This window comes from Numenius arquata, chromosome 1 (assembly GCF_964106895.1).
Source record: "Numenius arquata chromosome 1, bNumArq3.hap1.1, whole genome shotgun sequence".
NCBI classification, from domain to species: domain Eukaryota; kingdom Metazoa; phylum Chordata; class Aves; order Charadriiformes; family Scolopacidae; genus Numenius; species Numenius arquata.
In genome coordinates, this window is record NC_133576.1 from 117959521 (window position 1) to 117984988 (window position 25468).

Consider the following 25468-nt stretch of genomic DNA (forward strand, 5'->3'; position numbering starts at 1 on the left):
AGTGGAAACACAATGTAGTTAGCACCTCACAGGGCAAAGTCCTGGGTAATTAAACTGCAAGATGGATATCTATATTTCCTTAAATGTCCTGGGGGAATTGCTTCGTGTATAAAAAACATATTCTAATAGTAAAGAGGCACCATAGGCAATAATTTTTCCTGTACTGACAGAATCAATGCTTTTCTCCGAGATGGGCACAATACAATTCCTATTTACTGTCCAGGCACTTCCAATATTTTTCATCTATCTGAACTAAATTGGGAGATGTAGGGTTTAAGTAGCCATTTTTTGTAATTAAGTAGGGTCCCCAAATAGATCACATTAGTCTCTGTAACTCCACAGTGGTCTTTATGTATCAGTGCATAGACACTATATATCATTTCCTTAGGTTTCTAGACATATATTCTATCATCTTTAAGCAGCTTTGGGTTCTTAACCTTTAGTACTGATGTTTCCCTACTTTATGGAGGTTGGCTACGCTTCCTAGGAGAGACAGTGCTTTCCCTGGATCTTCACAGGGCTGGTCAGCAAAGGTTTGGCAAGTGTGAAGATAGAGATCCACAGAGAAAGACAAGAGAATGAAAAATAGAGCCAAAGTCTTGAGAAAGCTCTAGGAGATAAAGGTAGTAACACTGTACTTTGTGTGTCACTGAGCAGGAGAATCCTTGCATGAACTGTGTGTTATTCATCTTTTATGAAACACTGAAAATGCTTGCTGAGAGGCGTAGCATGTGAAGTATGTCAAACAAATATTTACATTAAGCTGAATGGGTAACAGTCTGTAGGCAAGAGCAGGAAAAGACAGTATAGGGAACCTCAAAGGACACAAATTGGTTTGCAAGAGGGCTGTCAGCTCTGGGAACAGGTTGATAGGACAGTATCAGTGGTTATGGCAATAAACATAGGAAACTTGGAGAAAGTTGAAGGAGACAATGGTTAGAAGTGAGGACCAAGAAGACCGAAGCCAACATCGTAGGGATATGGAGTGAGATAACGGGAAGAGAAGGCTAAGGCTAAGTTGAAAAACTTCTTCACCTGGAAAAGAAACCAAAGCATAGATTGAAAGAAGAGATGAAAGAGAGGAGGAAGGAAAAATCATTCTGAGGACAGCGTTTCAGAGGACAAAGGGCTATGCAGCACAGAAAAGAGACAGAAAACAGGAGACTGCAGGAATAAGGAGATAAGGAGAGATGTGAAGGTCAGACTCAGGTGACCTGGTGCATAATCGAGACACCGCAACTTCTGTGATGTCTCAGCTCTAGAGTGTGACAGACAAGTCAGGCTATTGGCAACTGCCGCCTCCTGGCATTCTCTGCGGTCAACAGCAAGAGGCGATTGTGACACCAACATTAAGCACCTCCAAAGGATGATGTGAGGAGAAGTCTGGTTGGCAGCATTCAGCAAGGGCCAGGGGTTTGTCTAAGGCAGTGCCGAGGTAGGGTAGAACAAAGCTATTCCAGTAATGCATTTTGAACAGGAGGCTCAGAAGATGATTGAGTGGTGTGCCACGAGTTATCATTCATTACAAAGATGGGAGAGAGAGGTGGGGAGAAGAGACATCCAGCACTGCCTATGAGATTACCACAACCTATTTCTCTGCACATACTCCTCTCAGACAGTTAGTTACATTTTGTGTGAAAGAACATGCAGAGAAATTCCTCAGAATTTATCCTCTCTTCCTACAAGAGAGAAATCGAGTATACTATCAGAATTGCAGACAACTAGGGAGATTGAATTTATTTTTCAATAAACCAAGCATAGGCCCTCAAAGCCTGTAACTGCTAAAGGTATTATTAGTATTGTTAATTTTTCAATATCTGCAAGCAGACATTTGGAATTGTAATTTGGAAACAGTGTCAACTAGTCCTAAATTCTCTTTCCAAATTTTGCTTATTGAAAGTGTTCCTCAAATTGTATTTCTGTGAGTGCTTGAAACCAATAAATGTGAGTGCTGCTGTCAAAGGAGGTGATTTCAGCCCCTCCTCTCCTGGTCACTTGTTTTGCTCCTACTTTCTTCCTTACAGTCACACTAGCATCTGGGCAGTGAATGAGATTGGGGTTAAAACTAAAAAAGGGAGAAATCAGCAAATTTGGGGAGAGACAACCTCCTTAGCACAGGGCCAGCTTCCCTGGGCCAAATGCATTTGTGCAGTCCACGTGGCAGCTTCTGCGCTCTGCTGCCAGCTGGGAGGATAGTCCTGTCACAAGCCCCTGAACCCTTAATCTTGTCAGACTAAAACCCAGCAGTGGCCCAAGGAAATGAGAAGAGCAAATACATTCACTATTAAATTTCATCTTCCTCTTTGGAGGTGCATTACAATTTTACTCTGATGCAGCTCTGTTGTTAGTAGCATGATTCTCCACATTGGTCTTTAGACATACACATGTAATGCATTATTTTCCAGGTTGGGTCTGTTATTTTTATTCTTACCTACCTTAAAAAAATATTCAGAAAATGTAATACAGTGATTTGGAGATTTCTGAAGATATGAGCAGTCAGTCATGAGTTTCAGCTAGATGATTCAGCTAGAGCTGAAGGTCATGCCAGATGTCCCCAGAATGGCAATTTCCCTTGGATTTACAGTAAGGTTTCATATTTTGTGTATCACTCAGTACCATGAGGTTGTAATGATCCTAAGGCAATTTATATGGAAGCAAACTTTTTTTAATATAGTTTTTCAATTATACAATTACAGTATTGCATATCTGGAAGAATAGAATGTTTACTCTAGAATTTAACAAATTAGCACAGAACACATGCTCTCTGTTTCTCAAGTGAGAAAGCCCAGCCAGCTGACTCCATTTTTAATACAGTTTTCATATGAAAAGAATGTGAGTATCTAAACAGAATTCCTTCAGACTTTTGTTATTTCTGCTAGTGTAGCCTTACATTTATTTTCATGTCAGTAGCTTTTAAGGTCATGGATTAAAATGCACCAGAGAGCAATAGTTTATTACTATGTTTTCTAGTTCTTGATGTCTGGAACAGTATAAAGTAAGCATTGGCGGTGAATTCCAAATTAACTAGCTCTTGCTGACAAGGAATTCATGTTTCCTCATACGAAACATCATTTATACACCAAGATCACAAGGAACTAAAGCAAATACATGTTTTCACTGAACTCCTCACCTGCCCTCTGCCCAGGAATACAACTCCTGCAGGGCTATTTCTAAATTCCAAACCTCTGAGTAGCTGGAAGCAGATGGCCTTTTTTTTTAAAATCAACTTCGCAGAGAAATGTTCCCTTCTTCTCCCAACAAACAGGGAATCTCCTCTCTTCCACTTCTCAGTTATTCTGGCCTAGAGCCAATGACAACTTCAAGCTGCTGTATTTTGAGGCCAAGCAGAGCAAGGCACAAGTGCTGACATTCTATGACAGCAATGTCAGTGGCAAAAAATTCCATTGGCTTCATATGGACTAAGATTTCTCCTACTGGGAAGACTCCCAGTGCTCTGCTGAGAGAAACAGCACATACTCATATGTTTTTATACGAACAAAAGTAACTCAGATGATTTTTAGAACTAATTTTAAAAATGCATCATTTATACTACTTTCTCTGTCTCCAGCATCTGTATAGCTAGACCTGGCTTTAAGAAGAAATCACAATAAACAGTTCTCAAATCATTATATCAAAAACTCCACCACCTTCTGAAATTATTTCTCTAATGTAGGAAGCAGCATTTGAATCAGATCTCAGGGATGAGAGTAAGGCCAGGGAATTCCAGGACACTGAAGCTGAAATCTTTTAGAGTTCGTTTCTGGAACCAGAGAGCTCAGACAGAGGTAAGCGAGAGACAGGCTGTGTTTTGAGTATCTGATTCAAAAGCACAGCTACATTCTTTTGGATGGCTGTGAGGACACAGAAAGAATACCAAGTGGATACACTTTCCACTTGAAAGGATAGCAAAAAATTAATGTCAAATTAATTAGAACACAATAATTACCATGTGGATATTCTCTTTGAGTCCATCTAATCCAGATCCTGCATCTAACAGTGATTATTGCCAGAAACTTCAGAAGAAAGTGCAAGAAGCCCTGTTCTAGAGAGTGTGATGAAAGGCTGTTCTGCATGGAGATCACATCTTAGTATTTATCTGAAAAAGGCTTCTGACCTTAAAATAGGTGTCTCTCCTCTAACACCTACTGCATTACCAGATGTTATACAACCAGATATTCTTGTTGCCAACCGATCTTTGTAGAATTTAAGGACATAGGGATGATTCAATCAAATAACATGATTTTTGTATCACATTACATTATATTTTATGCAGTTACTGTTGTGTAACTGTACAAAGGCATCTGGCAGGGAACTGCTGACATGAAGATGTGGAGCTGCTTCCGCTTCTCACAGTGGTTTGTTCTTATAACTGATCATCTCTACTGCTAAAAGACTGTGCTTCCTTCCTCTGCTGAAGGTGCAAAGCTTCTGCTTCCAGCCAGTGTTTTCTGCTAAACCTTCCCTTGCTGGAAAAAAAGAGCCTTCCAGTACTCAGCAGTACCTTCTTATGGTGATTCTTCTGCTCTGCACTCAAGCCACTTTGTCCTTTTTTACAAAGAAAATCAATTGTGCTCTGCAGTGTTTCACAGCAAAGGATTTTTCCAGCACTTACATTTGCTTATTGCTCTTCTCTGTTTCCTCCCCATTTTTTCATTGTTTCCTGAAGATGTGTGGGCACCAATGCTAAATGCCGTATTCTAATATCAGTCTTGTCAGTGCTGAATGTGCAGGTGTTATCACCCTCTTACTTCTACTTGCCACGTCTGATCTTATTCACTCAAAGATCTTGACAATTTTTCATAACGTGTTCCCAGTAGGAGCTCACATTGATTTGCTCTGACACCGGAAACTCTAATTACTCCTAGAGTTACTCCTTTCCAGCTGATGCTCAGACCACAGTTCTGAAGGGATGACCTGTATTCTGCATTTGCATTTATTCTTAAACATCTAGTTGCACTGGAACACATTTTGTTTGAATGGGTGCAGCTCTCTTCATGATCCAAAGCACTCCATGCTACTGCCCAGTCCCAATACCCTCTCTGAGCCAGGCTCTCCATGTGGCCAGTATCAGTCAGTTATGGGATGGTGGGCATGAAGGGATGAAGTCTTGGGCTTTGGTTTGCACAGAGGCAAGCAACAGCTCCAGACAGAGCTGGTTTCAGCCTGGTTTAGCTGCACCCATCACTCATCAAAAATTAATCAGTGGGAATGCAAGCATGTTGGTTTTGTGTGCTCAGAAGTGTAGGCAGCTCACAGTCCACAAATCAGATATGTGGCTACCTAGGTGCTAAAATCTGTAAACACAATCCACATAGAATGCAATGAGGATATGAAATTGTACCTGCAAAATTGAAGATCAAATCAGAACTTCACTAATAAAGAGAGTGCTCCTTTTCTGTCTAAATGAGAGATTCTTGCAGATGTGACATGCAGTCTTGAAATGCTTAAAGGTGGGAATTGTTGCCATAGTCTATCTGTATTTTCAAGCCTTGTTTCGCACTGGAGCAACTTCTCATCTGCCAGGAATTCTGATCAACAGGGAAAGTTCCACTATATTGCTGCAAAATCCCTCTTGTGCATCAACTCAAAATGCATCTGCTGATGGATCTACACAAGAAGACTTAACGATATTTATGCTTTCACCTCCTGGGACCAGCAGTAATTTTGGAGAGACAAAGTGTTATACCAGCAGAACTTTCTAGCTTAGAAATATGCAGTGGTGAGGGAACACAGTAAATAACCTGCAGAAGTCTTTCTGCCAATGACATTTAAAAATGCCTTTGGGGCAAGGGAGAAAAGACAGAACATTTTTTTAATGCTCCTAAAACTCAGTAACTTCCAGTTCTTAATTTTAACCAAAGACAGGTACAATGCTGTTTTACATGCAACAGAAGATATTCCAAGAGTATAGGAAAGAAGTTCAAGCTCTATAATCATGTGCATGGCACCTACACAAAAATACAGTGCATATTCAACTGTTCCATGCTTATTTTTAAATGAATTTGTGCAATGTATTTAGCCATTGCTTTGAGTATGTTATGCTCCTTTGCAATGTTTGTTTTTAAAAATGTCCACTAGCAAATGGTGAAAGCAAGAAAGTCAGGCCAAATATATGGAAGCTTATGCCAAATCGAGAGGTGTTCTCTGCTTCTTTACAGTCAGAGAAGAAAGAAACCCTAAAACCTTTTTCTTTTGCAACATGGATCCCACCAGAAATGCAGAGAACTATGGACAACATCCAGTCCCTCCTGAACATTTTCCTCCTGTTTTCCAGGACAGAGTAACTCTGCAGGCACTTACAGCCATCAAGCATTTCTTTCCCTAGCCTGAAATTAATCTGTGGGCTGTCATTGCTGTAATATGCTCAGAACCCCTCAAGGGCGCTGGGGGGCTTTACCTCCTGCCTGAAGTCCTGCCTTGGTGCTTATCTCCTGCCTGGAGATAAATGTAGGGCAGCTCAAAGAAGGCAGTTCAATATTACACAAGCTTTTTTAAGAAGCTCCAAAAGCCACGTCCATACAGCCAACTTCAGCTGCTGCAGGGTTCAGCTACTTACTTAACAGTCTTTCTCGGCCTGAGGGAGGTGACTATGTTGGGTATGAAAAGAAGGTCCCATGTGCCAGGTGATGCAGCATTCCAGATTAAGGGAAAAAACTAATTTGCTCTGCTCTTGTGGAAGCTGAGTCCCTGCCCAGAACAGAAGAGTCATGGGACCAATAAGGGCCTCCTGCAGCATGCAGCCAAGTGCCTGGGGCACCAAACCTCAGATGTATAAAGGCATCTCAAGTGTAGCCCCAGAAAAAGGCCAAGTTCAAGCACCTCTCTGGTAAGTGGTGGTGAACCCCAGAGCTCCCCATTCAGCACACCAGCGCTGCCAGGGCTCCTTGTACGATTCATGGGCAGGCATCCCCCATATGTCCCCCGAGGGGAAGCATCACTCTGAGTTTGTCCATTGACTGTAGACCAGACCTCCTTCACCTGACTGACACCTACACTGTGCCCATGTCTGCTGGACTGAGCCCTGCAGTGAGCCCCTTGCTCCGACTGGCATGGAAGGCCCATTGCGGAGCAGAGGGGAGCCCTCCACTTTGCTTTCTAACATCTATTCATCTCTAGCTCAAAGGTAAGAAACGCTTTATTAAGGACTAAGTTTTGCTCATGTCACATTAAAGATTTCTGGGACTATTCAGTCTACTACTATATATTTACACACATATATCTGTCTATAAAGGCATCTTAGCTGTCCTTTACAACACGTAGTGATTGTGTCCTGTTAGCTTAATGGACAAGAAGCTGAGTTCACATTTATGATGAATGTATACAATTTCAGTTTTACTCCATCCTGCCTTCTTATTTTAGCACTACCATTCAATATCTACAATAATTCAATATATACAATTGCACAACATGCTCCTTTTTATGTCTCTCCAAACACAATCCTCTATATATACCAAGGCCTCTTTTTTCTCAGTGTACTAAGGAAGAAATGTAGCTTATTTTTTCCCCACAGATGAAATCAGAGTGAGATAACAGGAATAGCTGTGCAGCCTGCTTGCCTTGGAGGCCGCCACCAGCCCAGCGGTGCTGCACAGGACACGTACTGCTGCTCCTTTCTGCAGCAGCCCAGAGACACGTGCTGCTTCACAGGAAACACTGCCAAGGGCAGGGAGGACAAACTTGTGAGCGATGTGAAATATTCATCACACCCCTTCAGGGTAAACAAACATGAACAGTGGGAATATCCCTGTCTGCAGAAGAGAAACTGTAATCACTGTGCTCTCTTCTACAGCGCATACAAAGCTGCGTACACACAACCATTGCTGCCTCCGTGCCTCCCCACGAATGTGGTTTTGCTTTGACTTCTTGCCTGCCCTCACTATTGCACTTAGGTGACGCACTGGGAGGACACCACATGGTCTGGTCCTTCTCCAGTGGTGCCTGTCACTGTGAGCCTGTCGGTGATCCCAGGCACTGTGATGCTCCAGCCCAATCCCCGTAAGTTCACTGAAAACACACTTCTTCCCAGAAGATATTTGAGACAGCAGAACAGACTGTAGACATGTGCTTGCAGGTGTGTGTATCTGTGTGCAGGTACACAAACACATGACTATCTTCCTATATAAATCCCCCAATAAACTAGACATATGGTAATCTCCGAGACTCAGTCACTTTAACTCCCCAGTTTTAATTGGGTTATTGCCTATTTACATGCTAAGCCCTGTATGGGCTGGAACATCATCTTTATATCACCTGCGAAATGTCTACCACTCTGCTGGGATAACTGTGGAATAATAAACATGTTAAAGTCCAAAATTCTAATGAGATTTTTATATAGAGGTCAAATTTTAACTAAAAGGAATACTTTAAGTAAGCCAAGTGCTTTCTGTTTTTAGCATGGCCGATTCAATCCAGACAACAACTTTTTGTTCCTTGTTCTGTGTAATTCAATTAAACACAACAAGCTAATGTTACTTAAACAGATATTATTGCGCTGGCAAATAAGAAGATAAAAGTCGATTTTTCAAGTAAGGCTAGCCTTTGTGATTTGTGATGGCTAAAACCAAAGCAAGGCAATTATACATCGAGCCTGCTACTTCTGCAATTAAAAAGCTGGCACGTAGCTGGTTTGATGGACATTTAGCATTGCCAGACCTTTCTCATGGATAATAAATCATTCCTCTTACTAAGCCGCAGAAGCAGCAAGATTCCATAAAACAAGCTTAATTTCTATTGCACTGATCATTATTGCCATTATTATTATGATGCCTATATACGTCATTATTGGCCATATCTATATTAATGGAGCTATGCCACTTTGCCCTGGGGGTAATGCAAGAACACCAAACAAAAGTATTACTGCCAGATGTCTAAAAAGAAGAGCAGAGAGAAGGTAGAGGAGGCCATGGTTGTGCAAGTGAGGGCAGGAGAGCAGCTGGGATGCTACAATGGGCATCTCCAGGTGAGGCTGCAGCAACAGACTGAGCCACCAGGTGATGCCTGAGGTTGGCCACATGGGTGAGAGGGACGTGGATGTGGCAGAGGGACAGAAAGCAACACCAGCATGTCAATATATGTCAAGTAACTCAGTGGTCACTGCTTCTTCTGGGTGGGTAATGGGGTATTTGCTCTCTCTCTAGGTTAATTGTGGCCTTCCTTACATTTTTGTTCAAAAATTTGGTCTTGAAATTGCTTCTGAAGATTATTTGTGTGAATCGGGTTACGGCCTCCCATTTTACAGCAATGTTAAGATTTATATTTGATCTCATCATACACTGAAATTAATGTGAAATCTTCTGAATATGTGTATAAAACAAGAGCTGTGCTAAAGGTTTCTCTCTGAAGGGAGGCTCAGCGCTTTGACTCCCAAAGAGAGGACAAGATCCCTCTTACTGGACAGATCTCATCCGCCCCACTGCTAATGAGAGTTGTATTGGCTCCCTCTTAGTGAAAACTTTGCCCAGCCTCACCAAATTCCCTAAGAGGTATCTATGAAATTTCATTTGTTAAATATTTGTTGTTTCTCATGGAAGCAGAAAAATTCTTTTGTTTCTAGTGTGATTAATACTTTCATATATGAGCCTTTCACCTATTGATCTACAATGAATTGCAAAGTCTTTGTTCTGTTACTTTCTTACCAGAAATCTTCGTAGAATATCTGTGGAGAGCAACCGATGAACCAATCAAAGAAAATTAAAAAAATAATGATGATTGATCTGAGAAAATTTCCTTTGCAGTATGTGTCCAGCAGTAGCTGCTGTACTGCCCTGGTTAACATGTCTGTGAGCTCTGTATGAACTCTGGAGCTACCTTGCTGGTGTTGGAGCTGCCTGATTTCAAGCACTTTGCGAGGAAGGTGAGGCTTCTCATCCCTTCAACTGTCCCAGAAAGGTAACTGAGAAACACCTAATATCACAGATCCTGTTCAGGCAATTTTGAAAGTGAAGATTGTTAATTCAGAGACAGGAAAGTTATTAATTCAGAGAAAAGTGAGCCTACTTCCCAGTCAGTTCACATTCATTTCCATTTATCTGGTGAGTAGTGTCTGATGTTACAAATGGATTCAAAGCACTTAATAGTTCCACAATTACTCTGCCACAGGTCTAACCATGGCAGCCACACATGGTCTCTGAAAGCACTATTCCAGAATGCCTGTACCAAAGACATACATTCACATGGTTAAAGTTAGTGCTGGGGAAAGCTACTGGGGACAGGAGGAGAAGCCAAGAGGTTCCCTGCGCTTTCTTCCTTCTGTCTTGCAGACACTGAAGTAGAGCAAGCCATGCTGCCTGGAAGCAGTGTAGGGTGTCTGCAGAAGTCTAACATCTGCCCCCAGTTTGGTTGCAAAGCTCGTGAGAGGCCCTTCTCGTGTTCCCAGCTGAGGCTGCCCCCGGATACTTGTATTCACTAGTGAAAAGCTCTACATAGTGATGGGACAGCAGCATTTTGTGTCTTACCTAAACAGACCCTTTTGAGGTGCCTGAGGATAGTGCTGTGCATTGGATGGTATAGTCACCTGCAGAGTAAAACACTGAAGGTGCAGAAATCAAAAGCAGTGACATGTCTCTAGATCTGCCTAGCATTAGTTATTGCTCCTTTGGAGGAGAGGCGGAGAGGTCAGGCAGGACCACTGGGCAGCTTTCCCCCAAGCCCTGGCACCACCTTTGCCAGTGGCTCTGTGAAGCAGCCCCATTTCAGCTGCATCTTGGCGCACGCTGCCTGTGCTGCCCCTAGTCTCCCCTTCACTTGCTTCCCTTTCCCCCCTCACCTTCATAGTCAGTAGGTTATTTCCAGCAGGATTAGTTTGGAATTGCCATGAACCCATCTCCAAAGTGCTGGCAGAGGTGTGCCACAGCCAGTCATGCCAGGCAAAGCCAGGCAGTGCCTGCTCCACCAGCACAAATGGGTCCAGACAGGGCTCATTCTCTGACACCACAGAGGAAACTGAAGCTATGGGGAAAGAATAAAAACCTCTACCGATATCTCACAAGTAGAGTCCCCTGAGCACTCCTTTTTATTCCTTTTCCACTGTGGAGTCCCCAGTGGCCAATTGCTGGGTGAAGATAATTAGCCCTTAACTAACACCAGTTTTATATATACATATATATATGTGTGTGTGTATGTATTTTTTTCACTTGTTCTACTTTTAACTGCTACTCAACTGAAAGCATGTACAATTAGCATGTTTGAGGCATCCCCTCTTCACACAGAAGGAAGAAGCAGCCTTTTTACTAAGCAATTAACTCTTCACCTACCATTTTTCAGCTATGTTCCCACCTGAATTTACTCAAACATCAGCCTTTAACATTTCCCCTTAAAACTCTTCTGCAGAGCCTTTGTGGCTGCTCTGCAGCCTCAGGATTTCAGGCAGGGAGAGGAGTTTGTGGCTGTTCCCTTCCTGCCCCTTCAAATGCCATTGCTCCTGCTGCCCACTGCCTGCTTTCCTCAGCCATATGGCCGTAGGGCACAAGGCTGGAGCAGGGAGACCCACCAGACCCAGGAGAAGAGGGTGCACCTCAGAGGCAGAAGTTACATTATTGCCCCATTTGCAGTGAGGAAGGAGCTTGTGCAAGTGAGTCCACATCACAGAGGAAATCCTGCTGTGGGACTTGGGCTATCCAGGAGCACACAGCTAAAATGTACAGAACAGGAGACTGCACTGCCCAGCCCCACTCCCACCTCACACAGTGCCCACCCCAGGAGCCCTCAGCGGGCCAATTCTCTCTGTTTTCTTGCAATACCCAATATTCCCCATCATCATCTCCACTCCAGCCAGCCCACACCCCCATGCCCCTTTGATGGGTGTGGGATTGCATTCAAACCCCACCAGCAGCACAGTGAAGCAGAGCAGTACCCAGGTGGATGGATCTCCACTCCATGGGGTGGATCCACCATACACTCACAGCAGGGGGCACAGCAAAGCGCTCCCACTTTGCCCAGTGAACAGGCATGTCAGTCCTCGTTTCTGAATTTGCTGGTCTTCTTCATTCATTCATTCATTCATTATGTAGCCCAAGGCCTTATTTATCACCCATGCTATCCTCTGCACTGGCTGCAAAGTGCTGATTTTCCTCCCAGGCTGTTTTTTTATCATCTCACCCCCGATATCAGAGTGCATCACAAATACTAATTTTTTTCCTCCACGGCGCCCTCATGTGATGGCCGTTCCTTGGTGTCCCCATCTAACAGCTGGGTGCTGAGGCTCAGGGAAATGACAAACATGCCTCAGATCCTGTGGTAGGCGAGAGGTGGGTTTTGTTGACAGACCTGAAGGGCGCAGTGCAGCCAGTGTCTGGCTCCGCAGTCACAGCAGGAAAACACTGAGCACTGAGAGGTGCTGTGCGAGGGAAAACGAGGGACACGCTGGCACAGAGGAGGAGAGCTTGGATGAAATGGTCTTCCTACAGGCCATGCGTAGCATACTCTGGTAACATCCAGTTACCCAAAGGATGAGGAGGGGAAAGATATTCAACTGCTTTAAAGTTTCTATTCCTGCAGCAACTTACCCTCTCACTGCCTGTCTTTTAGCATCCACAGCAAATAAGCAGAGGAGGTGCAGAAGGCACTTTCCTTCAGTTCACAAGCCCTGATCCATTCCTTGGGCAGATTGGCCATGTGTGAGTGTCCTGTAGGTCCCATAGCAGCCATATTATAGAGCCTTCATTGTAACACTTGGAAGTAAAGGAGCACCTTTCAATTCTTACTGTTCTGTTTTACCATAACTAGTAGCCCCCAATAGTAAATCTTGTGCATTTCTACTTAAAAATAATTCAGAAAGTCCTAAATGATGACAAAGCTTCTTTATATTTTTTTTCCTCCCAAGTAAACATAGTGTTTTGTTTGTCTCACAATAAGATGTTTTTGATTCATATCCCTAAACTGTCAGTTTGATGAGTCCAAAATGGATTTTTTTCCAGGATACAGAATGAAAAGATTGAGTTGTTCTGATTGCTCTGGTCTCCAGCAGGAGCAAAGAAAAGACTAAACTTGCTAAAAACAGGAAATCTACCCAAGCTGTAATAACGATAAGGGAAGAGTTGCGCTTTTCTAAGGAATATTCCTGAGCCAAAATCTAACACATTTTTCAAATGTTGGGAAAGTACTACCCCTGAAAGCCAGAAGGTCAGCCTTTCTGATGAGTGTTGGCTTCTTACTATTGTGCCACTACCAGGCACAAACAATAGATATATTTCTTCTAAACTCATTCTCAGACACAGTTGTGTAAATAAACCATTTCGGCTCAGCCTGAGATAAGCACTTGAAATGTTTTTGGAGGCAATTGGTGGGAAGTGCCAAGCAACTTATAACCAGTGCAACCAATTTTGCCTCTAACACAAGAGGTCGTTAGCGCTTGGACAAGATAGTTTAGTTACATGACACTGGGGGGTATATTGTCTATTCACAGGGCGGAAACATTACTCTGAAAAATGCACATATATCCCAGTTATTAGAATGGGGGAAAAGGTTTTCCTCATCCATCCTAGATTTTGCATGATGCTACTATGTGTGTTTACTTGTCTGGAAGATGTGTATTGTATAGCCACCCAAAATAAATTAACTCACACTCAGGTGTGGAGACAAACACACACACACTGATTACTAGTGACACGTCTTTCCCAATGTTAGTAGACAAAGTGCTGGGATGCCATCAAGTACTGCAGTGTTGTCCCAACCCTTGTTCAGGGCACCTGTGTGGTTCCTCCATTCCAGCTGATCTGATTGTGCCCCTGTTCTGGGACCCGTCCTGAGAAGTTTTCGCCAGTGGCAAAGACCGCAGCACAGGGCCATGCTGCAAGTCTGGAAACCCCTCCATATCCATGCAGAGTACGAGACAGACTACCCCAGGATAACCCTTTCCCTTACTTACCGGCTCCCTCCCCTGGGGTCTGCAGCCTAGAAAGGATCCCTTCCCCTCAGAGGCACTGTAGATCTGGAGTCCTAATTCGAAATTTCAGAGGCAGAACTTGCCAGCCAGACTCTGCTTTTCAGCTGTTTGGGCATGCTGTACTGGCAGAAAGGCATTAGCCCGGTTTCCAGGGCCTCAGCACCAGTTTGGCCCCAACAGTCCTCAGCACAAATTCATCTGCTCTGAGTGTACTAGAGATACAAAAGGGATTTTTTTTTTTTTTTTCTCCCTATTTGTGCCCAGAAGGATCAAGCATTCAGAATTTGTCACTTTGTGCTACTCCCCTTTAGATGGCACTGTTACCACTTCTAAGATGGACTGCTGCCGGCCACTTTGCTGAACAGGGGTGAAACTGGGCCAGGGCTGTCATTAATACTGGGCTAACAAGCCAGATCAGGTCAGGAGCAACCCAAGTCGGGGGGAGCCGTTTGTGATATTTGCTTTAGAAAGTTTTCGTGGTATCCTCTTCACGTCATCACTCCAGCTCCCGCCAGTCAGTTGTTCACTTTGGAGAATCCCTCACAGCACAAGGTTTGTATTGGCATGATGAACATCCAGCACTAAGGACAAACTCAATCTGCACCTTTTCAGAATAAGTTTGAAGCAGTTCCCAAAGTCAACAGGAGTCATGCATGCATATCTGAGGGCCTTAACTAATTAATTTGCTAATTAAATAATAATTAGAAGCCATGCTATCCACAGGCACTGCAATTACCTTTCATAACTAGCTAAATGCTTATGTCAGAACCACTGCTTTAGATTTTTTTGTCCACTGCCTCAGTCATCACCCTCTTTGATTGCCTGGGCTTTTTCCCTAGATGGCAAATTGGTTTAGCTGTCATTTAATGGGTCTGTATTATGTACTGCTACATGTTGTGCACTCATTGATGCCTATTAAACGAATCTTGCCTATCAAGAACATTTTCAACTGAGAGAGAGAGAGAGATGATTCCAGGATACAATTCAGCAGTGGTCTGGAATAGCCAGAAAAAAAATATCCAACAAAACCCAAAGAAAATAGTCATGCAACCTAAAGGTTACCTCAGCAAGTGCTTAAAATTGGAAAGCACTCAAAGAAACTGCTGGTGTGAGCCAACACTCTTTCCTACATATTGACAGTCTCTTTCTTCAGCTAAACGTGTCTGCTGGACCACTTGCATTGATGCTTCTCCCAAGTTTGGAAAGAGAACAGAAATAATGTGAGCAAGACAAGAGAGCCACAGGCATGGGGAGACTCCTACCTGTGTGCAAAACACTGGTCCTTTGGTTGCTTTCAAGACTCAGTCCAGTCCTCGCTGCCTGGGAGAACATTTTCCAACAGAATTCAGCTCCAATTCAGAGAAAAATCTATGTATTGGACATTATTTTAGTGTGGCGTAGGGAGAGAGAGACATACTAAAATTAGGCTATGGGTGACCATCAGCCCAAAGAGGCTCCCTAACACCAAGCAGGATTGGGCCCTCTGCTGGGCTTGAGGTCTGAGTAGAACTGCCAGTTGGACAAATCAACCCCAAACTTCTCTGAAATAAGGCCCCACCTTATTCCTGGATGAGTAGTATTCCCTTGCCAAACTGCAGTTCCACTCTGACCTCAACCAGTTTTCCTGCAAGCTTCTCAGAAACAAACACACACAATTACTATTATTTTTATCATGAGAAAAGTTTCTTTTTCCATGCTGCCCTAACTCAAAGCCAGCCAATGCAATTTTGCTCAAGCTTTCAAACAATAATGCCACCTCAGAAAATGTCTACAGATTAGATTTTTGACTGACACTCAAAAACTCGGAAGTTTGTGTCTATGTTGCAAGGGAACAGGTTCCCCAGTTATGCAATTGCTTGAATAGGCCCAGGTCAACCCACTACATGTAGGCTCCCAATTTAAGCACTGACTTTAAAAGCGCAGCAGCCTTAGGCCTCCCTGGAGGCCTCAATCAAGACAGGTGAATACCTCAAGCAGAAATTCAGGTCTTTGGTGCTGTAAATAGTCTTCTGGAAGTGCTCACCTGCCTCCATTCACCAAAAATGGAGCCTAAAGCAACCGTACTCCTAATGCAGGCTGAACACAGGTGAGTTCAGGAGTGGATCTGAAAAAAACCTACATCTAATCCTGCCCAAGCCTGAAGGCGCTTAAATTCCACAGATATAGTATTTTTTACCTCCAAGCCCTCCAGGCACTGGCCTGACAGTGCAGAGGAACTGGGAACATGAGGAACAGCTATGCCAGACCAGGACTTAGAGAGGACTCTGTTAAATTAAGCCCCCTAAGGTTTTCAATTTAGGAGGCATTCTCAGGACAGATCTAACATGCACCAACAGGATGAGAGTCATCTCAAAGCTCAGCTGAAGCAGCTGTTCTCATTTAAAACATATCCAGAGGAGACGAAGGACATATGCCCAAGCTTCCAGAATTCCTTCAGCAAATTGTGAATGAGGCATGAGATGAAAAATCTCTCCCCAGTGGACAATGCACAGACAAAGACGAGCAGACACTGCTCTGCTCTTTTTTGTTTCTCTCTGCTTTAATCAAGGACACTCCACAGTCAGCTCCAAAAAAAAAAAAAAGGCAAAAAAAAAAGCTTTACAAATGCCCATCAGATCCAGAAACGTCAAGACTAAAGAAAAATGGAGGGGGAAAATCCTCTGGGAAGGTATTTAAAATATTTAGTACTTTTTAAAAATTCCCTGTTTTTTCAGTTCAGTGAAGCTTCCCCCAGCAACATAAGCTCCTACTGGGGAAAAGTGTGAACTACGGTATTTGTTCAAAGGTAACCTTTCCCACTAATATAAAAAAATAACTGAAGAAAGTATTTCAGAATTTGTAAAGACTGTTTGAATCTGTGTTTTGGTTTTTTTTTTTTTTGTTTTCTTTCTCCCATTTTAATACTGAAAGTTTACTCTTATCTCTTCCCAAAGTAGACAAGCAGGCAATTGAGGATATTATCCAAACCTTGGGTCCTACCGCTGGTGATTGTCTGCCTGATTTACGAAGTAGTTGGGACACCAGCTTAACCTGGGATGGTACAAAATACATGGGCATCAGGTGAACCAGGTCTGGACCTCAGACCCCACATAGATTTCCCAGATCACAAAGCAGCTTTTGAAACAAGCAATACCTACAAGGCCTTCATGGTTACTGCACTCATCTTTTAAACTTTTTCCTTTTTGTCTCAGGTTTAGTGAATAAATAAGCTGCTCTAATTATTGCAACACTTTCTTTATGTTCTCTATACCCGCTGAAGCTCCTAAATGCTATGTTAATGTTACTCTCTACTATTCTAAATGCTAGATAATGTTATTCTAACGTCTTCAGGAATTGGCAGCTCTGTAACATGTACTGCTTTGCCTGATCTGTGTTGAACAGTACCAGTAGATAAGTACTGCGGGAAAGCAAACCTTTTCCTTCATCCAGCACCTTTGTTTGACTAAATGCATGGACTGTTTTTGCATTTATTCACAAGTATCAGCATCTCAGTTACACTTTCCATTCCAGCTGTAGGAGTTGGGGACTCGGACTTCTAAGTTTCTGCATCTGCTTGACTGCTAAAAACATCCTGAAACCCCTCCCTGCTTGTGACAAATACTTCAGTCTCAATTCTTCCTCTTCCAAGTTCCTGAACTTTGATTTTCAAATACATGGCATCAAATAATATTTCCCTCCTCAAAATAACTGTTGCAAAGAAATCACATGCTTCGCTCCCAAGAGCAAAGTTACGACGACTATGGATTCATTTGGGAAAGTGACTCATGTAAAGGCAGAGTATCTTTCCAATGGTAAAAAGTACCCATTGCACTTACCTGCCTGAAAAAGTGCTGTGTTGTTATAGCAAAGACATCAAATCCACAGCTGGCCTTTTTAAGCTCATCTCGAATATTGCTTAATTGCCGGGACTGCTCATCACACTTTTCCTTCAATCTCTGAATGAACTGCTTTTCAGAGTCTCGGCTCTCTCCTGGTTTGGGGGAGAATCCATTCTTTGGGGTGGCTGGCCTTTGTTTGGGATGTCCTACAAAGGAAAGAAGAAAAGACCACCAGGGCCAGTTACTTTAAATGTACGGACATGACCTTTATGTGTTTCTAAGGCCTTTGGGACTCAGCCCTATAAAAGAGAAAAAGGTCTGCAGCATTCACACAAGTTTGTAATGACTTTCAAAAAAGCAAGCACACAGTGAAATATGTTTCCCTAGGGACCCAAGCTCAAAGCTTTTTAACAGTCATTTGACCTCAGGCTCTGAGCCTGAAGGTCTGCTGTGAGCTGAGGAGGGCTGTCCTAAGAGTGTCTTACTGAGAACAGAGATCATTAGAGGAAGGATTCATCTCACCTATGTTAGACATCTACAACATGAATGTCATGTGATGCTGAATCTCCTGAATGGCAGTGAGAGAAATGGACACTTCCAGGTTGAGATTCACCTTATCCTGTTGTGGATGTGGAAAACAGTTGGATGACATTTACACTCTAGACATGATTTCTTTGGTCACCTGAATCTCAAGCTTGGTGACTTGACAGAGGTGCCAGATTTACTTTGCCATTGCAGATTTCCTTTTGCCTCCAAATAGGACAATGTGGGGCTGGAGCTATCAGTCCTTCCCTGAGTGCAAACATAGCATGGGTTGCTTGCTATTGGGAATATCACTATTTCTTTTTATCAATATTACTACAGCCTCCCTTGCCAGTTCCCCTTGCTCTCCCCTTTATAACACTTCTAAAGTTTCAGCACAAAGCAGGTATGTATAGAAATGCCACCAAGTACCATGTAACACTGACTGGTTACACCACTGGCTCTGCACAGCTGCTCTCTCTGCACCATCGGTCACACCAGAATCACTCTATGGTCTGCCTGTACAAATGGGTCCATCCCAGACTCTGGCTCTGTTCACGTGCTCCAAGTTGGCTTGAAGTAAGCCTGATCCTCTATAAAGTTGTGAAACCACTAGTGTGGCTTGTCCTTAGGATATCAGTTCAAATAAAGAGTTATATTCACATGAATAGCACAAGAACTAAGCTTACTCATGATAAGCCACTTCAGGGAAAGTGAGGCTTCATCCTAAACTAAGTTCATATCCTTCTCGAGTCAATTACTCGAGGTACAATACCTGTACTCGGCACTGGTGAGACCCCACCTCGAGTACTGCGTCCAGCTTTGGGCCCCCTACCACAGGAAAGACATTGGGGTGCTGGAGCAGGTCCAGAGAAGGGCAACGAAGCTGGTGAGGGGTCTGGAGCACAAGTCTTACGAGGAGAGGCTGAGGGAGCTGGGGTTGTTCAGTCTGGGGAAGAGGAGACTGAGGGGAGACCTTATCGCTCTCTACAACTACCTGAAAGGAGGCTGTAGAGAGGCAGGGGTCGGTCTCTTCTCCCAAGTTACAGATGATAGGACAAGAGGCAATGGTCTCAAGTTACGCCAGGGGAAGTTCAGGTTAGATATTAGGAAATATTTCTTTACTGAAAGGGTTGTCAGGCATTGGAATGGGCTGCCCAGGGAGGTGGTTGAGGCACCATCCCTGGAGGTATTCAAGAGAGGAGTTGACATGGTGCTTGGGAATATGGATTAGTGTTGGGTGGTGTGGTGGTGTGTGTGGTTTGTTTGTGGGTGTTGTGTGTTTTTTGTTTTTTTTTTTGTGGTGGTTTGTTTGTTTTTTTTTTTTTTTTTTTATCGGTTGGACTAGATGATCTTAAAAGGTCCCTTCCAACCTAGGTGATTCTGTGATTCTGTGATTCTGTAATTATCCATTTCTCTGGATATACTGAGTTACGAGGATGAAGCAAGGGGCGGTGTTCTGGTAGTGTCAGGTTGCTCAAGCCACTGCTTGGACAATCTGTTTTGTCTTTATCTTCTAAGCTTTCTGAGAACTCTCCTCTGCAAACACTTATGGTCAGCTGGGCAACACCTTTGCACAGCTTACTGATTCTTTCTGCTACCCTCAGTCTCTCCTCAGCTGATGCTTTTTAGCTCGTTCTGGAATATTGGCCAGGAATCTCTGGTTCTCTTCCTCAGCTCCTCTCACTAATCTCAAGCATTTAGCCTAGGAGCTAGAGTCAGTAAGGAAGAGGGAGAAAAGAGTCAGACACCTTGTTCCCATGTGTTACTAGAAATGACAGACATTGGTCTGGATACAGATGAAAAATGAACATTTCTTTGTTAGCAGAAAGGGTTGGCTATGTAAGAATCTGAAAAAAAGGTTATCTTGTACTTTTATAATCTTGTAGCATACAGTTTCTGAAAAATAATATGGAAACAATGTCTCCAACCAGTCCTCAGCAATGAATGTAACAGGGGACAGTATTCTGCCATGGATACTACCTAGCCCTTTCCTAAAAACCAGAAGAATCCTTTCACAGAGATGCATCTGATGGTATGAGTTCGAGCCAATTTGTGAAGTAAAGCATTGTTCCAGAGGTAATTTTGGCAGATGTGCTTTAGATATTTTAGATCTTTAAGACTGTGGCCTGGGTGTGAAAATGGATCCTTAGGGCAATTTTACTAGATCAGGCAGGGAAAAGCAGTATGGGTTGTCAGAGCAATACCCCAGGAGCGTATTCCTACTTTTTCAGATCCCCAGCTTGTGTGGAGCTAATGGGAGTATATCTTCCAACTTGCTCAACTGTGTTCTGGCTCCAGGCTGAGCTTACAGGGATCTAGCTCCAGCAGAGATTCTCCCTCATGTCTCCAAGTATCTCATGCTGCAACTGCAAAGAGCCACAGGTGCAAAACAGCCTTGGAGACTCTTTGTGCACGACTTGTATTTGCAGAGAGGAATACCAGGTTTCACAACATGTCAAGACTAACTTCATGACGTGTCAAGACCTAAATGATACAAATACTCTCTCACTGAAAGAGTTCAACCACCTATTGCCCTCTATCCATTTTCATGTCAGGTAAAGTCTGTAAACTTTTTTATGCAGGAATGATATTTTCTTACAGATTCTTTCATTCGTTTAAAGGGGCTCTTAACTGGGCAGTAGGTATTACCACAAAATAAGAAATTAATAAAAGCAACAGGCATAAATACCTGTCTTTTTAGCATAAAGATCTCAGGTTGTTTAGGCAGCATGTTACAACAGAAGGCATAGGGAGAAGTGTAGGGGAAAGCCCTTGAAATCAGTCCAATTTTAATTAAAACAAAACCCCATCAGGTTGTTTTGTCTTATATCTCTCTAGCTTTTCTGTTCACTGGAACATTTGAAATGCGCATCTCTGTGTTGTCCTTGTCAGTATTATAAGCTGTCCTTGTAAATTAAACTGTGCCACCCTCCTCAGGGATAAATCTGAATTTCTCGGTTCATTTAGGTCTGAAAAGCAGCTTACTAAGCTTATTCTGCCATTGATGTCTCTCTTCTGTTGCTCCACACAAAACAGGGTATATATTAATGATGCTGGCCCTGATCCTGAATGCCCTTTTTGCTGATGGTGGGACCAGGGGAGCAGACCCACTGTATGCTGAAATCACTGAACACCTTTGATCCGCTTCAAAACTCCCAGGTCTTTTTTATCTACCTGCATGTTTGAACTAAGGAGGCATAACAGCTATATACTCGTAATTAACACAGTCCATGAGGATTTAGATGGGGAATGCAATTTATTTGCCTTTTAACTGTCTAATTTCCAACATTTTGTAAGGAAAGTGAGGAAATTACTTTGAGAGGATTGATAACAAGCAATCTGTAGAGTGACAGATGTCAGAAACAGATGGCACTGTCCTGCGGTGGGGCACAAGGAGAGCACCTGCATCTATGTACACCTGCTCCTATACACAGATTTCAGGAATGGTATTGCATCAATAGATAAAATTGAGATACCTACAAGACCCTGCATCTCAAAACTCCATTGCAAGTCTTCAGGAGGACTAATACAGGTTCTAAAGGTCAGATTCAAGGCTAAAGAAAAAATTGTGTGACAGTCAAAAACCAGTGCTGATTAAAAGGAACTGCATGTGAGAAGGCCAGTAATAGAGGGAAAACAACCTAGCAACAGCACTCAGAAATTTTAAAGCCTCTTCCATGGCCATGTGTAGCTGTGGTGGAGTTGCGTGGGGGACACATGCTCTCCAATCACAAAGTGTAAATGCCGCATGAGTTTGCGATCCTGATGGAGGAAAGGCTGTGCTAGTGGCCCTTAGCCCCAGCTACGCTCACTGCTTGTCCTGTTTAATGTCTGCTTTTATTATTTTGTGAAATTGTTAAATAGGTGCAAAGATTGTCTGTCTTTACTGCTTTATTATTGCTGTTGCTATTTCAAAGAATGCTAAAGGCTACTTTAAAACAAATAAATGAAGGTGAGATTTATTTTCCTCTTTGATTCTTATACTGATAAACAATTTTAGATTGTCATAATTTCAGACAACCAAGCTTAAGAAATCTTAAATCAGTCTGATCTAGAGAGGGCAGTTACTCAACCTTTCATGAGAATGAAGAAACCTTCGAGGCCTCATGAATTGGATATGCTAAAAAATTAATACTTGAAAAACATTAAGTCACCTGTGGAAGTGCAGGCCTCCTTGAGACAATACAAATACACAGTACGAATATGCCTAGGTTTCATTTCGCTTTCTAATTCTAGTGGAAGAAAATCAGCTGTGCTGTAACATGCTGCTACAGCCACAATCAGTGCTGGTACTTAAACTGGATTCCTACTGTTATAAACACTGGTGAGCTGCTGGCCTGGCACTCTCCACAAAAAATTTTTCTTTGGATGTCTCTGGTGATCTCACCAGGTGCAAAATAGCCTGAAAATTATATGATTCAGAGGACAGTGTTAAGTTTGTCTTTTTACCCTAGTATCTTAGCAAAGAGAAGAATTCTGAGGCTGGTTGGTGCCTGGAAAGATTAAATTTAACCTTCCATTTTCTTGATTTTGTTGGTTGGGAAGGAGAAGAATAGGGATTGAGTTTAGTAAACAGAAGGAGACGCGATGCAAGTTACAGGAGGCGAAGAGATATTCTACGTGTTTTATACTTTACCATTAAATGAAGAAACATGGGGTTCTATCCCCCTAATTATAATTCAAGTATCATATAGCTGTAGAGATGACATTTACATTATTTAAGTAGAGTCTGAAAAATGACGTAACAGAACAGAGGATAAACTGCAAGCACAATGAAATCAGTGGGACCACGCTCACTCATTTCAGAAGCATTTACATCAGCCAAAGGCCAGCCTTACAAAAGCCTTCAGGTACCTTATACAATTTATAATGTACACTTAGTAGACATAAATAGAAATAAGTCATATTCGTCTTAGTAAATAAACAAAGGTATTCTTCAGAAATGCTAAAGCCATGTGTTTGTGCCCGATATTGAGGGGTAAGTTGACAATAACCCAATACAACTCTGAAGGTTATTTCTATAGATAATCCCTTTTCCAATTATGCATAGAAATAGCCCAGGAAATTTAGTGCCTCTGCACAACAGTAAGTGTAGATTCTGAGTAATTACTCTCACTCCAGGTAATTGTCTGAGGTGTCTTTTATTTCACTACATCTATCTGTTCTCTTTTTATATAAGAAAATTATAATGTTAAAAATAAAAAGTTCCTGTGCTCTTAAACATGTAATAGCAACAACTCTTTGTTTTGAAGGAGAGAAGATTGCACAGTTACAACAAAGAAAACATAAGTCTATTCAGCTCCTGTATTGGTATGATAAAGTCTGCTGTACTCACAGCCAGCTTAGTGAACCTCGGGCACAATCAGTCTTCGCTTAACAATAGTAGGTCTCAGATTTTAGTCTGTTACCAAGAAATGCAAAATTGACAAGTTTAAATCTTCCTTAAAACAGTGCTTTTGCATTCATAAATACCTGGTGAATGGAGCTTGGTGGCTGTTACTGCTGATTTCTTAGGGGATGAGACAGCTGGTCTGTTAGACTCCTGATCTTTTTGTACTTCTTTCTTCAGACCTGTTTTAGAAAAAAAATAAAGGTAGAAAGAAACCTGCTTTATAATTCTGTTTGCAATTGTGCAGAACTATGTTACTATGATACATAACAGAATAGCACAATATAAGTATTTCACCAATATACACCCTGGGCTTCGCACAGAATGATCCTACACAGTACCTATGTATTGGATGCCAACCTGCCCCTTCTGCAAGCATGACTGTGTGCGTGTGACTGAGCTGATATGCACAGCACTAAAGAAGGTCAGAAGGTGGCCTTACACATTATCTTGGTTCTCCAGCCGTCTGACAATGCTGTTAAGGCACAAACAGCTACACAGGTAGCTCATTGTATCTGTTCTGAGCTCTGTGTTCTGTCTCTTTACTTTGCGGTGCATCTTCAGCCAAGGATCTTCTGGGCTGGAGGAGAAGCTAAGTAGGACAGTGCAATGCTGACTTGTTATGGGCAGGGCCCTACTCTATCAACTTTTTCCCCAGGTTAGGAAACTGCCTTTTCTGTTGACCAGCTTTCCTGAGAGGGTCTCATACAGGCAAGAGAAAGGCTTCTGCAGAACCAGAAGCTGGCAGGATGTGTCAGGCTGTGCTGGTTGTGCAGGAAAGTGGGTGTCTGCCTGTGCAGTAAATCAGGTGAGGCCAGAGAGGTGCAGCACATCCAGTGTACAAACCTACAACACACTGTGCCAATGCAGGACACAACAGGGCCATACTGTTGCCTTGCTGTCCACAAGGCTGAGCCAACACCTGGTTTGTGCTCATCTATGACCCAGACAAGTGCCAGGCTGCCTCTCCTCTCCTCTCCTCTCCTCTCCTCTCCTCTCCTCTCCTCTCCTCTCCTCTCCTCTCCTCTCCTCTCCTCTCCTCTCCTCTCCTCTCCTCTCCTCTCCTCTCCTCTCCTCTCCTCTCCTCTCCTCTCCTCTCCTCTCCGTTTGTAGTTCTCCGGATTACTCCTGACCTTTGCATTTATCCTTTTCTCTGCAGCCACTAATTCTTCCCACCGACAGCATGATGCCCCAGAGCTCTTGGATCTGGGGATCTCCAGATCTCCAGAAACTTTGTGCTAGCCTTTCCTCTTCCTTTAGTTTTTCAGTGGGAGGCAACTCAGTGTCTGTTATTCCTCCCACCACTGGAGCTCTCTGGTTACAGGCTCAGGATGGTCTTGTCAGTTGTCCAAGCTCTGCAGTCACCGACTGCCTCTCATTTGAGGGAGATAAAAAACTTCATCTGAAAGCCAGAGCGGCCACCCAAGCTCAGCTCACCCCTCCTGCCCACCCACAACTCCCATCAAAATAGTTGTGGGGTCCATGCTGAGTGCAGCAACATGAAAGCCCTGCCCTGCTGGTTTGCCCATGGTGTGACAGTCACAGCCAGAGGATTTCATACAGAAAACACGCACTGAGGAAGTAAGGAGGAAGATTAAGAAAAAGCAAATCCCTGAGTCATTAATGTATTTTCCCGTTTGCTTTTCTTTTTTACCATGAGTGTTTGTTGGGGGCTGTATTTTAGCCTGCAGACTTGTGTCACAGCCCCTGGATACACAAGAAAAAGAGAGATTTAAGGCAAACCTCTTGTAATAAAGGAAAAACAATGTTTGCCATAATAACGTTCACTTCTCTCATGAGTACATTTATGGACATCTTGTAGGAAAATGTCCCACAGAATCTGAAGTATCTGAA

General features: G+C 43.0%; 1 protein-coding gene across 1 annotated transcript in view; it reads right to left on the reverse strand.

The window, feature by feature from the left end:
* MTUS2 (microtubule associated scaffold protein 2) overlaps positions 1-25468 on the reverse strand; it is a 191024-nt gene that overhangs the window by 38001 nt on the left and 127555 nt on the right. The window contains exons 5-6 of the mRNA XM_074152517.1: positions 23698-23796; positions 17698-17906 (exon numbers count right to left, since the gene is read on the reverse strand). Of these exons, the coding sequence (XP_074008618.1) occupies positions 17698-17906; positions 23698-23796 (308 nt within the window). The remainder of the gene's footprint in view (positions 1-17697; positions 17907-23697; positions 23797-25468) is intronic.